The 15,435-nt window shown below is 60.6% G+C and overlaps 1 protein-coding gene across 2 annotated transcripts; it reads left to right on the top strand.

Annotated features, from left to right (window-relative positions):
- The first annotated feature begins 1,740 nt into the window (after positions 1-1,740).
- On the top strand, positions 1,741-13,709 carry CPNE7 (copine 7). 2 transcript variants are annotated; one of them, XM_055411133.2, is made up of 15 exons: positions 1,741-2,066; positions 3,972-4,154; positions 5,469-5,543; positions 5,727-5,801; positions 6,144-6,227; positions 6,664-6,753; positions 6,996-7,094; positions 7,362-7,448; positions 7,838-7,897; positions 8,477-8,610; positions 8,968-9,022; positions 9,429-9,480; positions 9,546-9,679; positions 12,473-12,709; positions 13,223-13,709. In XM_055411133.2, the coding sequence occupies exons 1-15, from the start codon at positions 1,893-1,895 to the stop codon at positions 13,331-13,333; spliced, it is 1,650 nt and encodes a 549-aa protein (XP_055267108.2). In that variant the 5' UTR covers positions 1,741-1,892; the 3' UTR covers positions 13,334-13,709. The 2 variants fall into 2 exon arrangements, with proteins under 2 accessions (XP_055267108.2, XP_088686134.1); XM_088830008.1 differs by lacking the exon at positions 7,362-7,448.
- The last annotated feature ends 1,726 nt before the right edge of the window (positions 13,710-15,435 follow it).

The following is a 15,435-nucleotide window of genomic DNA, read 5'->3' as shown; positions in this document are numbered from 1 at the left end:
CCTATTGGTGGGCTGAGCGGCCCCTCCTTGTCTGTGAAATGGGGCTGCAGTGGGTTAGTAGCTACCACATCACAGTTAGCATGAACACATGCATTGGAAAGAACTGTCCTCAGGGCTGGCAGGGGAGAGGTCCCAGGGAAGTTCCCAAGGCTGACTCTGAGCCTCTGGGCATGCCAATGTGGGGCTGGGTGCCCATCTGAGCCTCTACCCTCCTGGGGTTTTGCATTCTTAATCCCATAAAACTCAGAGAGGCCAGAAGCCTTGGCCAGGGTGCAAGTGGAACTGGGGCCTCTGCAAGCCAGTGAGCCCCCATGAGCCCAAGAGCACAGCTGATGGACTACAAACATGGACTCTGGGAAGCCAGGCCAGGAAAGATGCAGGAGTTGGAAGGCCTGCATGGTGGCTCCAGGCTGGTAACTGTCTACAGAGAGAAGCCGGCCCTCCCAATGACTGGTTCTGAAGCTGTTGGGACCTGGGCCAGCTTCTAGGAGGGGGGACATGGAGGCTTGAGGCGGCAGAAGGAGGATCCAAAAAGAATTCCCGGTTTTTGCAAATTGGGCACAAGGTCTTTGCCTTGCTGGCACCCCTGGGGTGTGAGCCTGTATCCCACTGCCAAGGATGCTGTCCTCTGCATCGCACCTATGGAAAACCCTCCTCTGAGCCTGGGGTGCAAACTTCCACTTTCCACCTCCTCCTGGGCAGCATCTTTGTCCTGTTTTTGGTGGGGCTTCTGACCCCAGGATCTTCTGGAGTCCTCGGGCTCAGCCCGAGCTCACAACAGCCCAGTGAGCCCGAGACCTGGCTTCTGTTCCCCTGGCCCTTGGATCCCCTTTCACCTTAAACCCCCTTCCTGTCTCCCACCATGGCTTTTGGCCAGGTCTGTGCCCTATTTTTAGGCAGAAACTGGCAAAGAGAATGGACTGGGAGGTGGCTTCTGCCTCCACCAAACACCTCTTCCGCACAGCTTCGCTGCAACCACAGGGTGGTCCAAGGTGGGGGGTGAAGCTCAGGACGAGGGGGGCCCCTCCCAAGGAGCCCAGGCCTGTTCTGATTCAAGTGCAGCAGACACATATGGAAGGACCCCAGACCCTGACCTTCAGTGTAGACACCCCCAGGACAGCAGGGGTTGTACTGGCTCCCAGACAACAGGTTCTGGGAAGGCAGACCCATTCTTCCTGTGTCCAGTCCCAGCCGCAGGCATCTGGCACACCGGAGGCTCCCAGCGCACCGGGGGCACCCACCACATGCTTGCTGACTGAAGTGATGCCTCACTAAATGCCGCAAGGCCTGGAGTTGGGGTCTGAGGGATGGAGAGAGGTGTGGATTTGGTGCTAAACTGGGCTTCTGCTGGGCCCTGGCTTCCCCGGGGGGCAGCCTGCAGGGACATGGGGCCCATGCCCAGGCCAGCAGAGAGCCTCCTGACCTGAGCAGGTTTCCACGCAGGGGGCCCCGTGGGGCTCTGGTCATCCTGGGAAGGCCCACCCGGTTTGGACCCCGAACCTCTTGCCCTGGGGATTTGAACCCGTCGAAACGCAGGCTTCCACGAAGGGGGATGGGGAAGGAGGGGGTTGGGGACGAAGGGCGAGCTAAGGCCACCGCTCAGCGCCCACTCCTCCCCCCAGGCTCCAGGACCCACCTCGGCCCGGCCCCGCCCAGGCCCCGCCCCTCCGCTGCCCCCTCCTCTGTCCCACCCTCTCTGACACCCCCTCCTGCAGTTCCCGTGCCGTGGCTGCTGCGGGAGCCACGTGTGCCCGCGCCGGGCTGGCGTGCGGGGAGAGAAGCGCGGCCACGCCTGGCCAGGCCATCATTTCCCCGCGCGGCCGCGGCGCCGACTGGCGGACAGCCGCCCCTCGGTGGGCGCAGGAGGGTCCCGGAGCGCGGGAGCTGGGAGCATGAGCGCGGGCTCAGAGCGCCGGGCGGCGGCGGCCCCCGGGGTGGTGCCGGCGCCCTGCGCCTCGAAGGTGGAACTGCGGCTGAGCTGCCGGCACCTGCTGGACCGCGACCCGCTCACCAAGTCCGACCCAAGCGTGGTGCTGCTGCTGCAATCGCAGGGCCAGTGGGTGCAGGTAGGGGCGCGGGCAGGCGTGGGGTGGGGGCCTGGAGCTGCGGACGCGGAAGCTGAGATGGATGTGCGAGGCTAGTGGGGTGCAGAGCAGGGTCACGGTGGGGTTACCTGGTCTAGAGATGGGTGTCCTGGAGCTGTGGGGTTGAAGTGTAGGGGCTGGGTTGGAGGCGGAGCCACGAGAGGGGCTCCAGGTAGAGGGAGGAAACCCTGGAGAGGAGGTTGTGACCCCGGGTCTGGGTGGGGCCAAGTGAAACGCCCAGGCTTGAGGGAGCCGCAGGGGCTGTCCTGGGGGGAGCAGAGGGGAGTGGGGGACACAGGGCTTTGACCGAGGTCACGGGTCCACCTCGGGCCCGCGGAGCAGCCGGGAGCACCAGTCCTCCGCCGGGTCCGCATTCGCAGGGCGGAGACAGCGCACCTCGGGTCCCGCAGGAGGCTAGCCGGGCGCTCCGGGAGCCAGGACTCCATCTCCGAGACGGGGACGCTCCGCCCGGAGGGCTCCCAGCCTGGCGCCTGGCTCTCGAGTTCGGGAAGAGTCGAGCCGGTCCCGAGCGGCCGCGGGGTGGCCAGGCGAGCGCGGCGCGCGCGGCCGGGGTCGGGGCAGCAGCGGACGGCTCGCAAGCCTCGCGGACCTGGCTCTGGGCGCGTCCGGTCTCTCGGCGACGCGGGCTTCCCTCTGGTCCCAGGAGCGGCCGGGGCGCCTGCGCGGGGGCGGGCTCTTCACCCCAGACCTGCGCTCCCAGAGGGCGGGCCGCGGGACTGCTCAGACCCCTCTGCGCCCCAAGAAACGCTTTATCCGCCACCATCTCACGTGAGACGCGTGGCCTCACCTCGAAAGGGCAAGAAATCGGGGGCAAATAGGCGAAGTCGGCATTGAGCCCCCAGAGAGCTGGGGGGCCTGAACTCGGACCTGAGTGCGCCCCAGTCTCCAGCGCTCCCCCTGCGACGAGTCTGTCCGCGCACGCGCGTCCCTGGCCTCGGTGGCCGCATACAGCCCGGGCGGAGGTAGGGAAGTTAGGGGCACGTCGGGGTTACAGACGCTGAGGGTTGCGTAGTCCTAGAGATGCGCAGCGCCAGCTCCCTGGACCGCACTGCTCTCTGGCTGTGACCTTGTGCTGTTTGTCATCTCTGGACCACCAGCCTCCTGGCCTGAGAAACCCTCCAGTCATCGACTTCGGGGACAAAGGATCTGCTGGAGGGGCCCAAGCCCCCATTAGCCTTCATTGCTTGGCCTCAGCGCTCCCTGGGGCATATGTCCCTTTAGAAGGAAGCACATAAACACCCTCATCTGGGGTGTGGGAGTTTGTGGGACTCTGGAGCAGGGCACAGAAACCTACCTCCCCAGCCCAGATTGCACTTTGTTGGGTTGGGGCCCAAGTTGGAGGAGAGAGCTAAACCAAGGGGTTATCTCTGCAATCCGTGCCCTCCCCCCACTCTGGAGTCTCCCTGCCTGCCCAGCTGGATGCTGGCAAAAGATCTCTGCTTTAAGGTTTGCCCAGACAGGTTCCAATCCAGCTCTGTCCCTGACTTGGGGAGTCCTTGGACACCCCTTCCCTTCTCTGAGCCTGCTTCCCCATCTGTGGTGTGGGGATGGAGGAGGCCGTGTGGGCACGAGACGAGAAGCTGTAGCCTGTGGGGGCCAGAGAACTGCGCCTTTATCTCAGGGAGGGAGGTGCCCGGAGTTCTGGGGAATTACACCCCCCCCCAGGGGGCAACCAGAAGCCTCGAAGCAGCAGATGGGTCTTCCCATAGCACAACCTAGATGCAAGTCCTCCAGGACCACCCAAGGGCAGGTGGATGGGACAGGGAACCCTGCGGGCTACAGCAGAGGCACAGGGTCTCCGGGCAGTGCCCCGGTAGAATCCTTTCCCCCTCCTCCAGGAGTCTGCTCACCCAGGGCCGCTTACAGGTGGACAGAACCGAGGTGGTCCGGAGCAGCCTGCACCCTGTCTTCTCCAAGGTCTTCACACTTGACTACTACTTCGAGGAGGTGCAGAAGCTGCGCTTTGAGGTCTACGATACCCATGGGCCCAGTAGCCTGAGCTGCCAGGAGGATGACTTCCTGGGGGGCATGGAATGCACTTTGGGGCAGGTGGGTGCCCCGTCCCCATGCCCTCAGAGGAGGAGGTTAGCATGGGCACCTCAGCGGGTACAGTGGTGGTCTGGGGACAGCAAGATTATGCACCAACTGTGTACCAGGTGTTCTGCCTGACTCCTAGCTCCTTCTCCTTAAAACATATCTTTTAGTTACTTTAAAAAATGTAATTTGGAACTGGGTAATATAGTCATATGGATCTAAATTCAGAAAGTATAACAGGCATGCTCTGGGTGTGTCCCTCCTGCCCTGCCCCCAGATTTGTTACATCCTTCTGGAGAGAGGTAGTCTTATCAGAGAAAAGGGACATATAGTTTTTTCTCTATATATACACTTTTAAAAACACATTTGACATACACTGCTCTGCAACTTGCTTCTTCACTTCCACAACATAAGGGAGCCCTTCCCTTGCCTGTCTCCATGACAGTGACTGGTCTGAGGGACCCTGCATCCTCCAGTGAAGTCATTCCCATTAGCTCTATGATTGTCAGTGAAACAAGAGGTCTTGCCTCCAGCCAAACTGCTCAGCACAGGCTCTGGGCAGAACACTCCATGTGTCATACATTCAATTCTCGTGAGTACTCTGAGGGCTTTTTAATGAGGTATAATTTTCATACAGTAATATGTGTAGACCTCTAGGGTTGGGACTGATGGGCTTAGACAGTTGTATACACCTGACCACCACCCAGATCACACAGCACATCTTTGTCATCCGGCAGGCCCCCCTGCTCCTCTCAACCCCCTCCCTCAATAGTTTTGCCTGTTCTAGAACATCGTGTCCGTGAATCACACAGTATGTTCCCATTTGTGTCCGACTTCCTTTCCCCAACATGAAGGCCATGTGACTCATCTCCATTGCTGCCTGGGGCAGAGACGGCGGGTCGAGCCTCTGTCAGATAAGAGGACTGAGATTTCAGCAGGGTCCACCCAGTGCTGGCCACCCACTTCCCTCACATGCAGGGATACACATGCACGGACATCCTAGTGCAAATGCATGCACCTACGGGTGCAGATCCATGGACACATATGTCTGGATATACACGTAGACTCTGGAGTATGGGAAGGCCGCCCAGTGCCGCCAGGTCTGCAGGGCCGGCCAAAGGTTTGGACCCTGGCTTCAAATCCCAGTGATGGCCCTTCAGTAAGTCCCGAACCTCTGCCTGAATCTCCACTTCCTCACCTGGGTGGTAGGTTGGGGAGCCAGGCCACCGAGGGTGATTGGGAGCACTGGGAAGGAGACGGGGAGACCTCGGGTGGGGTTAGAGTCCCCAGGGAGCAGGTGCGGACCCTCCCTGACGCTCTGACTTCCAGATCGTGGCCCAGAAGAAGGTGACCCGGGCACTGTTGCTGAAGTTCGGCAGGAACGCGGGCAAGTCCACCATCACGGTGAGGCCCCGCCTTCCACCGGCCCCGCCCCTTCGTGCTGAGGCTGTGGGGGACGAGGCCCAGGCTGCCGCGGTGTCTAGGCACCTCCCATAGACTGGGCTGCAGGGCGGAGAAGGGTTGGAGTGGGACGACTGAAGCCCGAGGCCCGCGAGGGGTCAGGCCTCTCCTGCCCACTCCACCCAGGTGATAGCCGAGGACATCTCTGGGAACAACGGCTACGTGGAGCTCTCCTTCAGGGCCAGGAAACTGGACGACAAGGTGAGGGGTGCCCTGCTGTCAGGGGGTGTCCACGAGGAGACAGGTGGCCGCGGAGTGGGACGCACTCGGAGCCAGGGCAGCTGTGCTGCTGTCGGGGTCCTGTTGTGTCACTGCCCTCAGTTCATCCTCATAGCTTCCTGTGACGACGCTTAGGGGCTCAGGGAGGTCCCAGGGCAGACAGTGGAGAAAATGGTGGGAGCCAGGCTCTGGGCTGAAAGTGCTGGGGAGCTAGGGAAGCTCGAGCAGGATGCTCTCAGGGAGGGCTGGGCCCTCACACCCGGGGAGTGGCAGAGCCTGGCCCCCAACCCAGGTTGCTAAGGTCATCTTTTGCTCCTCTGGCAGGACCTCTTCAGCAAGTCAGACCCATTCCTGGAGTTATACCGGATCAATGATGATCAGAGCGAGCAACTGGTGTACAGGACGGAGGTGAGGGGTCCCCGCCCAGCACCCGGGGGTAGCGTGAAAGCAGAGAGGGCTGCCCCTGACCCTCCCTGCCCGCCATAGCTGTAGGGGTCTTTATCCCCAACACCGCCTGCCATCCCCCTTTGAACAGGGAGCAGCCAGGCGCTGGTGGACCTTGTGTCCTAGGGTCAAGAATCTGCATTTGTTATGACTACTGCCTGCCCATGAAACAAGATCCTGGTGACAGCAGTGGGAAAGTGTTTCCTTTTGAGATAAATTAATTTGAGTTAAAAAAAAAGGCTATGTAAGGAAAGGAGTCCAGGTGGTCCCGGAATGTGGAGGAAGCTACAAAGGGGGTTCTGGATGGAACGCGGTTCGGAGATGCAGCTCTGGGCTCGCAGGGTCCTGCCTGGAGCCTGAGGCCGGCCCCCCTGAGCCGCCCGCCCTTCCCGGCCCACAGGTGGTGAAGAACGACCTGAGCCCCACCTGGCAGCCTTTCAAGGTGTCTCTGAGCAGCCTGTGCAGCTGTGAGGAGTCGCGGCCTCTGAAGGTGGGTGGGGCTTTGCGCCTGGAGGATGGGAGTGTGGCTGGAAGGGGGGCGGGGCGGGCGGTTGGGTGGGGCCAGCCCCGCCAGACCACACCCTCCTGGAGTTGAGATGTGCGAGGGTGGCTGAGGGGGGAGGTACTGGAGAGGAGTGGTGCGGAGGGAGCGGCCTACCTGCAGGGCCATGGAGACGCCCAGGCCTGGAACCCCAGAGGGGCAGGCGGGCTGAGGAGTCCTGGGCTCCCCAGGGCCTCGTTTGGGATTACGACTCCCGCGGAAAGCACGACTTCATCGGAGAATTCTCTACCACCTTCGAGGAGATGCAGAAAGCCTTCGGGGAGCACCAGGTGAGCCGGCCTGTCCCCCAGAATGCTCTGGGGCCCTGGCCCTGGGCTGAGTTCCCTAAAAGTGCTTGTGATGGCTTTAGAGAGGCTAAAGATGATGATAGAGCATGACAGCCACGTCCACCAGGTGGTCTGAGTGGGGATCACCCGCTAGTGTTGGACAGACAGATGCCAATGGGCAGGGCTTCAAGGCCTCCCCGGCCCCTTAGGGTGGGGTGTTGGACCCCTGGCACTCTGGGGTGGGGGTCTCTGCCTGTCCCTGTCCCCCAGGCCCAGTGGGACTGTGTGAACTCCAAGTATAAGCAGAAGAAGCGCAATTACAAGAATTCTGGGGTGGTCATCCTGGCAGACCTGAAGGTGAGCCTCAGCCCAGGCTGCAGACCCTCCCCCACCCATCCATGGTGAGGGGTTGGGAGGCAGTCCTGCTTCTGCCTCAGCTCAGCGGAGAGCAAGCTCGGCAGTGGCAGGCCACTCCCTGGAATCTCCCCCATTGTCAGATGGACTCAAGGGCTCTTGTGTCCCCAATGCATGGAGGTGGGTTAGGAAATGGAGGGGAGGGGGAAACAAGAGAATAGATGATGGGGGGAGATGGGCATGCAGACAGCCTGAGGGCCCAAGAGGCAGGGACTGAGGCTGCCAGGCTCCTGCCTGCCCCAGCTGCCCTGGGGGAGGGCAGGTCCCAGCAGCCCCAGAGGCCCTGCCCTGAAGCCCTGGCCTGAGTCTCCCCTGGGTGGGGGCCCTGGAAGCTCTACAGGGTGTACTCGTTCCTGGACTACGTCATGGGCGGCTGCCAGATCCACTTCACGGTGAGTCTGCACCCTCCACACCACCTGTGGGCTGCATCCCAGAGAATGGGGGGATCGGCGCCTGGCCCCACTCAGAGCCCGTTTGACACCCGGGTGGATGTGTGCAGAAAAGGCCTTTCTGCAGGGCTTGCAGACCCCTTCTTTGTGACCCCTCTGAGCTTCTTCAAGTGACAGCCAGAAAGACCTGAGGGTAGTGACTGGGCGGTGGGACACACGGGGACCCCATCTCAGGGCTTACTCCTCCCAGGCCCTGTCCAACCCCTCCCCTGACCCTTGACTGCAGGAGGAGGTGCTGAGGGTCCACTGTGACTGCTCTGGCTCCTTGGGGTCCCTGGCTGGTGTGGCCGCAGAGGCGCTGGCTGCACCTGGGGACCCAGGAGCTTTGGGGTTAGCCTGTCCCCTCTCCTGTGACCCAGCCAGCACTGCATCAGACCCTTTGGCTTACAGCCCCCGGGTTTTCTCACATCCCTGGGCAAGTGTCTTCCCCAGGTCTCGGTGTCCTTAGCTGTCAGATGGGGTGCAGCTCCCACCCAGGCCAGGAAGGAAGGCTCCATGCTCACGACACCATGGCCTCTGCAGGTGGCCATTGACTTCACGGCCTCCAACGGGGACCCCAGGAACAGCTGCTCCCTGCACTACATCAACCCCTTCCAGCCCAACGAGTACCTGCAGGCCCTGGTGGCCGTGGGAGAGATCTGCCAGGACTATGACAGGTGTGCCAGCCTCCCCTGCCTCCTGGGCTCTGCAGGGGTCATGGGTCTGTGCCCCAGGGACTGAGAAGGGAGATGGGGCCGCCTTCCATGGGGGTCCGAATCCTTCTCGCATACACAGAGTAGTAAACTGAGGCTGGGGAGGGGTAGGGCTCTCGAGGCCTAGGGAGTGATGGGGCCAAGGTCCCTGCATCCAGTCAGCACCACCCCTGCCTGCCCACGAGCCTGGTGGCCTCCTCACGTAGTTTCCCCCGTGTGGTTCAGGGCACCTTGTCTCCTGGCTCTGTTGGTGTCTCCCAGAGGCCCCCGTTCCCTTAGTGAGGTCGGGGGCAGTGGGTGATGAGGCGGCCTCTCTTCCAGCGACAAGAGGCTCTCTGCTTTGGGGTTTGGAGCCCGGATCCCTCCCAAGTACGAGGTAGGAGAAAGCCCGGGTCCCAGGACCCCAGGGGAAGCAGTGCCATGTGACTGGCGGTGGGGCAGGGGGTGGGGACCTGCCTTTGACCTCCCAGCACTAGTGTTCTCAGTCAGCCCTGTGGCCCTGTGAGGAGAAGGGGGACAGTCGCCTGGAATTTTCCTCTTAGAAAGGGTGTTTGACTGGCTTGAGCAGAAAGTTTGGGGGTCGGGGAATTATTGGCTAATGCATCTCAGAAACTCCGGGTCCCGCTGGATCCAGGGTTGGCCTTCTGCCCTCTGTCCCCGGTGACCCCCTTCCACAAAGGATGTGTCACATGGTGGCCCCGAGGGCTCCAAACCTACCTCTCTCAGTAGTTGGGGTGTGGGGTGCTAGGAGGTGGACCCGCTGACCAGTCCCTTCTGCCCAGGTGTCCCATGACTTTGCCATCAATTTCAACCCCGAGGACGATGAGTGCGAAGGTAGGAGCGTGAATGGCCCAGGGTGGGGTTGCGCTGGGGCCGCGCTCACACACCTCCCTGCACAGGGATCCAGGGTGTGGTGGAGGCCTACCAGAACTGCCTGCCCAGGGTCCAGCTCTACGGCCCCACCAACGTGGCGCCCATCATCTCCAAGGTGGCCCGCACAGCCGCGGCCGAGGAGCACACCCGTGAGGCCTCTGTAGGTGCCTAGTGCCAGGGCGGGTGTGTGAGGAAGGGCTGCCTGCTGCGGTGGGGAAGGGGGAAGGATCAGGTCAGGGCGGGGCCGGGAGGTGGGGCGGGGGAGGCCCAGGGAGGGAAGAGGGGCCGGAAGCAGGAGTCCCAGGTGTCTGGACCTAGGACGGGCGGGCGTGGACATGCCTGGAGGGCCCCGGAGCCAGTGAGCTGATCACTGCTCTCTGCCCAGGAGATTCTCTCCCTAGAGGGTGATCTGCTGTCTGTGGTTCTGTTATACATGTCTTGTTATTTTGTTTGCATGGTCTTTTTTTTGGCTGCACTGTGTTAGCTTGTGGGAATTTAGTTCCCCGACCAGGGATTGAACCCAGGCCTGGGGAAGTGAAAGTGCCCAGTCCTGATTCGCTGGACTGCTGGGGAAATCCCTTTGTTCTTAATTCACACAAGTGGTGAGATGCTAAAGGCTGCCTCCTGCATTAGGGTTCTGTAGACCTGCCTGAGACACGACAACTCTCTTGCCTTCTTTTAACCTTTTATTCTGAAAAAATTAAAAAAAAAAGAAAGGTCAACTTTATGGAAGAATAACGCAACACCTTTGGCCCATCCTTTCCCTGGACTCACTGGTCAGCGACTTCTTGCCTGTTGCCTCCTCCTACTTCTCTTCCTCCCCTGCCCCCATCTACACACTGGTCCTGTCTTTTCTCTGAATCGCTTGAGAGCAGGCTGCTGGCCTCCTGAACCCCACCCCCTCCCAAGTTCTTGGTGTTGATCTGCTCACAAGATCCTGTACAGTACGGCTTTGCAGTCTCACAGTGAAGGCGACCCCTTCCTCTTGTCTCACCCCAGCCTCCACCTGTCCCCTTGTGTCCATGTTCCTCAACGTCCCAGGACCAGTCCTTCTTGTGTTCTGGTCTCCTGATCTGTTTTTTCCCCTTTGTTTTGGCTGTGCCCCACGGCATGTGGGATCTTAGTTCCCTGACCAGGGATTGAACCTGTGCGCCCTGTAGTGCAAGTCCACTGTACCACCAGGGAAGTCCCTGTGGTGGGACTGGGCTGTTGCTCTCAGCCTTGCTCCATCCTTGGGACTTGGCATCTCCCAGTCCCTGGTGGTCCCTGGTCCTGCGCCCTAAGTGGGGGTGCCTCTCCCAGGCACACAGCCCCCAAAGGCACGGTCACAGTGTCACCTCCCACCCCTTCTTTCCTCAGATCCAGGCATTGTCTTATACAGTCACTGCACAAGTATCAATTTCAGGTGGTTTAATTTAGATCCAATACTTTAGTCTTTAAGATATGCTCCAATTTCATTAATTGCCAAAAAAAATAATAATTTTATCACAATATTATTTCTGGTGTAGAATCCAGCCTGAAGTTAAGGATTACATTCAGCTTTCATGTTTTTGTATTGTTTTGAAGCAAGTTTTAGACACATAATTTCATCTGTAAATATTAGTACAAATCTCTGAAAGAGGTAAAGTAGTGTCCCATTATCACACCTAAAGACAGTGTCAGTTCCCGAGTATTAAGTGTCCAGCCATCTCGTCCACACCATGGTGGATTTTCCAGGAGGCACGAGGTTAAGATAAGGAGCTGCACCTGACAGTGGGTGTGGTCATCCTGCTGGGGACCCCTGCCTTCTCCTAAGGAGTCCCCTTGCCACCCCCTCGTTGAAGAGATCGGCGTGTGCATGCAGTAGGGCCCCCGGCTGGAGTCTGCTGATCATGGCCTTGTGGTGGCCTTCCTGTCCCATCTGATTCCTCTGGGAGGGGTTAAACTCTGGGGGCCTCAGGTCTGCCTGTGTCTTTGCTGGGGCTCAGACCCTTCGTCTTAGCTGCTTGAGGTGGATGTGGGTGGAGGCTGGGCGGCATCTGGGACCCCCTTCCCTGAGCCTCCTCTTGAACTTTGCCCTCACCTGTCTTCCTGTCCCGCAGAGAAGCCCTGTCCCTTCTGGCTGATGCCTCCCAGGGCCCCGACTGCAGTGGTCCCCGGGTTCAGGTGACGCTTCCCTTGGAGGCGGTGATGGGGTGGTGTTTGCACTGCTGGCAGACACAGGGCTGTGAGGTCTCAGTGGGGTGCCGCCCCTACTTGCGGGTGGGAGGAGGGTGTGTGGGGCTCAGGGCTAGGCCAGGCACTGTGGGAAACCACCAGCCCTGGACAGGAGACTGCCCATCCCCCTGGTCTGAGGGCTCAGGGGGGTCCCTGGGAGAGGGTGCCCACTCGACCAGAGCTGGGCTGGCTAGTGGATAGTCTGGCCGGCCTTCCAGCACTGGAGCTCCAGGGTGATTTTTGCAGCTCTTCTGTGTTTCTTCTCACCCAGATTTTTAGTAATGATTGCTGAGTGGTTTTGTTTTTTTCACACTGGAAATGAACCTTTATTTGAAACAAGCCCCAGTCTGTCATGCGCAGACACACTGGGCACCTGGCCAGGCTGGGCCAGAGTGTGTTATTTGAAATCTCAGCGTCTCTTCAGGGTGTGGGAGCCCTCCCCGCCCAGGGCTGATGATCGCTTCTCCTCTGACCTCAGACCTGGGTCAACCCCGGCTCCCCTAGCCTCGCTGTCCCCACCTGTAAGGTGTGGCCATGTCCACCTCTGGGTTAGAGGGAGCACGTGGTCACAGCTCACTGTGATTCCTGTGTGTGTCTGTGCCTGTGTACATGTGGTATGCTTCCGTGAATACATTTTTAGAAAAGCTTGGCAACCATGGTCACCCCCAGGCGGTCTGGTTGGTGGACCTGGGGTTCAACTGTGGGAGACGCAGTGGCCCTGCAGGGTCCCCATGACCCTCCTCCCCTGTGCCCCCAGCAATACTACATTCTGCTGATCCTGACGGACGGTGTGGTGACCGACATGGCGGACACACGCGAGGCCATCGTGCGCGCCTCCCACCTGCCCATGTCCATCATCATAGTTGGAGTGGGCAACGCCGACTTCACCGATATGCAGGTGCTGGACGGTGACGATGGCGTCCTGCGCTCCCCACGTGGCGAGCCCGCCCTCCGTGACATCGTGCAGTTCGTGCCCTTTCGGGAGCTCAAGAGCGTGAGTGCCCAGAGGGTCCCTTGCCAGCATTGCGGGGGCGACAGGTGCTGAGCCCCTGCCCCATCCTGAGCAGTTTCAGCCCCTAGAAACCTTTTCACCATGAGAAGCGTCACACAGATGCCCCAGAGGGCAGGGTGCCCCTCAGGCAGCCCCCTCCCTGGCTTTCAAGCCTCTTTGTGACATAATAGGAACTCTGTGTCACGTGGACACACACTCGCAGCTTCACGGGGGGACCTGGGCCACAGAGGGGCCTCAGCTGCCCTGTCCCGTGCCCAGAGCAGGGTCACACCCACCCGGAGGGCTGTCTGTGCCCCCACAGTGACATCAGGGGCGGACTGCCCAGCCACTGCGGTCTCAACCTTAACACGGGCTCACCTGCCTGCCCACTTGGTGAATTCCTGGTTGTGGTCCCTGGAGCCAGGGGCTCTAGGGAGGGGGGATGGGTGTGAGTAGGTGGAGAAGCGGGGCTGGGGGACGGGAAGCTGGCTGGAGGCACCTTCTCCCCACACCCAGGCGTCCCCCGCGGCATTGGCCAAGAGCGTGTTGGCCGAGGTGCCCAGGCAGCTGGTGGAATACTACAGCCACAAGGAGCTGCCCCCAAGAGACCCCGGCGCCCACGCCTGAGAAGCCAGCTTGGGCTCTGCCCTTTGAGGACCCATGGGCGGCCCGGACTGTGTCCACCGTCTGCCTCCAGCATCCTCCACCCGACTCCCCAGGGGCCTCCCATCCTGCAGCCCAGGCCTACCCTCGGCCCCTGTGACCCTGTTGCCTGGTGGGCCAGCCCCCAGGCCCCTGGGCTGAAGGGTAAGGAGGTACCTGGGCACACCTAACCCTGCCCCAGCCTGGTGGGTGGGGAGGAGGCTGGGGGACGGCTCCTTTGCTTCTGATCTTCACTGGGGAGAGTCAGCAGGCAGTGCCCTGTCTCTGAGAAAACCCCGGTCCCCCAGACACCTGTCCCTGCAGCCAGATTCCTCCTGGTCCCAGCTGCATCTGCCCTTGTCTCTCTGTCTGTGGGGTCTGCGGGGGTGGGGGAGGGGACTTAGGCAGAATAAAGTGTCTTGTCCTTGCAGAGACTTTGTTCCTTCACTGCCCCCCAACCCCAGCAGAGGACCGCACCCCACTGGAGGGGTGAGGTGCGGTGTTTCTGTGCCCTGCAGCCCCGCACTAGAGTAGGGAGCTTCTCGGCAGGTTCCCCAGGTCCTTCCTGGACTGAACCAAGGGCCCTCCTGGGAATGAAAGGGTGCAGGGGCAGTGCTCCTCTCTGGGAAGGGTCAGTCGGTGCAATGGCCACCCCAAGCCAAAGCCTCCCCTGTTTCCTACCTGAAGTCTGTGCCAGCTGGGGTCAGGTGGAGAGGGCTCCAAGCCCTGGGCTTTATGAGGACCTACTGGGGGCGCTGCATGCTTTGTGCTCCTGTCAGGGGAGGGGGCACCACTTGCAGTACCTCCCAGCTCTGTGGGCATGGGTTTCCGGTTGAGATTTCCCCCTAAATTATCTTGTCTGGGAAAAACAGACTGTTCCGACCCTGAATGCAGGCCCACCCACCCCTGCCTCTATCCATCCGTCCATCCATCCACTCTGGGGGCCTATTTTTAGCTCCTGATTCATCTCCTGTTCAGCAGGGATAATGGGCATCGCCATGGTAACCTGGCTACCGCTGAATTCTGGAAGGGCTGATTTTGGTCTCTTCGGGGGTGATAGGACACCAGAGATGCAGCCCCCCCCCCCATTCACATCTGGGAGGCATCAGGACTGCAGGCTGGGGGACACTGTGGCCCTGAGGAGGGAGGGCCAGTGTCAGCAGAACCCAGCCACTGGGTCTCGTGTGACTGGGCTGCCCTTTCAGGAGCAGAAAACCTCAGACAGTTCCTGGGCACTGCTCAGGGGCAAAGCCAGCAGGAGCTGGTCAGCTGAGATCCCTGGGGAGGCAGAAGCCAAGAAAAATGGGGGATGGGGAGTCCATGCACAGCAGTGGTGGCAGTGATGGCCCAGGGATCTGCAGCCTCAATGGGCTATAGCCTCTTCCAGAGCACGAAGGGCAGGGAGGGGCCAAGGTTCAAGGTCCCAGTCTCTCCCCTCCGCCCTGGAGAGGAGTGGAATCAGGGTCAGGGCCACTTTCAGGGGATGCCCTCCTTGGGCCAGAGCAGGTGTGGACGGAGGACCACGGTAGGCAGCCATGGGACCTGGCCTGTGGGCTGCTCGGCTGGGCACATGCAGGTGAGGGGAAGCCGCTGGGGGGTTGGGGGCAGGAAGGCATCAGCCAGCTCAGCTCTAAGGACATGAGGAGTTTTCCAGCCAGCGCCCAGCCCAAAAAGGCAGCCAACTCTGCCCAGAAACAATAATAAAATTGATTATGGTCCAGGGTGGTTCAGATGGGCACCAACTGCTCTCACCTCCTTGGTAACAGCAGCCCTGCTCTCCTCTGGCGGCCCACCTCCCAGTCCATATATTTAATGGGCCTGGACCACTGTCTGAATCCCAGAGTGGACACGATGCAGACCTGGCCACTCAGCGAGCATGCTGCCCCCTGGAAACTGTGATTGGCTTTGGGTGGGCACTCCACCGGATAGCCAAAGGGACTGGGTTCTGCGACTTTTCTGCCAGTTGCTAAGCTGCTGAATGGGCACTAGGAGTAGCTTCCAGGCTACTTCCTTCCAGGGCCTGCCTGGGAAGGAAGCTGGCACAGAGGAGGTGGACAGAGCAATGGTGCCGGGGTATGGGGACCTGG

Source organism: Moschus berezovskii, chromosome 22 (assembly GCF_049115385.1).
Source record: "Moschus berezovskii isolate FMDL1 chromosome 22, NW_MosBer_1.0, whole genome shotgun sequence".
Taxonomy (NCBI): Eukaryota; Metazoa; Chordata; class Mammalia; order Artiodactyla; family Moschidae; genus Moschus; species Moschus berezovskii.
This window is presented reverse-complemented; position numbering and strand designations above follow the sequence as displayed.

Bases quoted from the DNA above. Each gene is read 5' to 3' on its own strand.
- CPNE7 (XM_055411133.2), top strand. From the start codon at position 1,893: ATGAGCGCGGGCTCAGAGCGCCGGGCGGCGGCGGCCCCCGGGGTGGTG. The intron at 6,228-6,663 runs GTGAGGGGTCCC...CCCGGCCCACAG, and splicing joins AACTGGTGTACAGGACGGAG to GTGGTGAAGAACGACCTGAG. The intron at 9,481-9,545 runs GTAGGAGCGTGA...CTCCCTGCACAG, and splicing joins CGAGGACGATGAGTGCGAAG to GGATCCAGGGTGTGGTGGAG.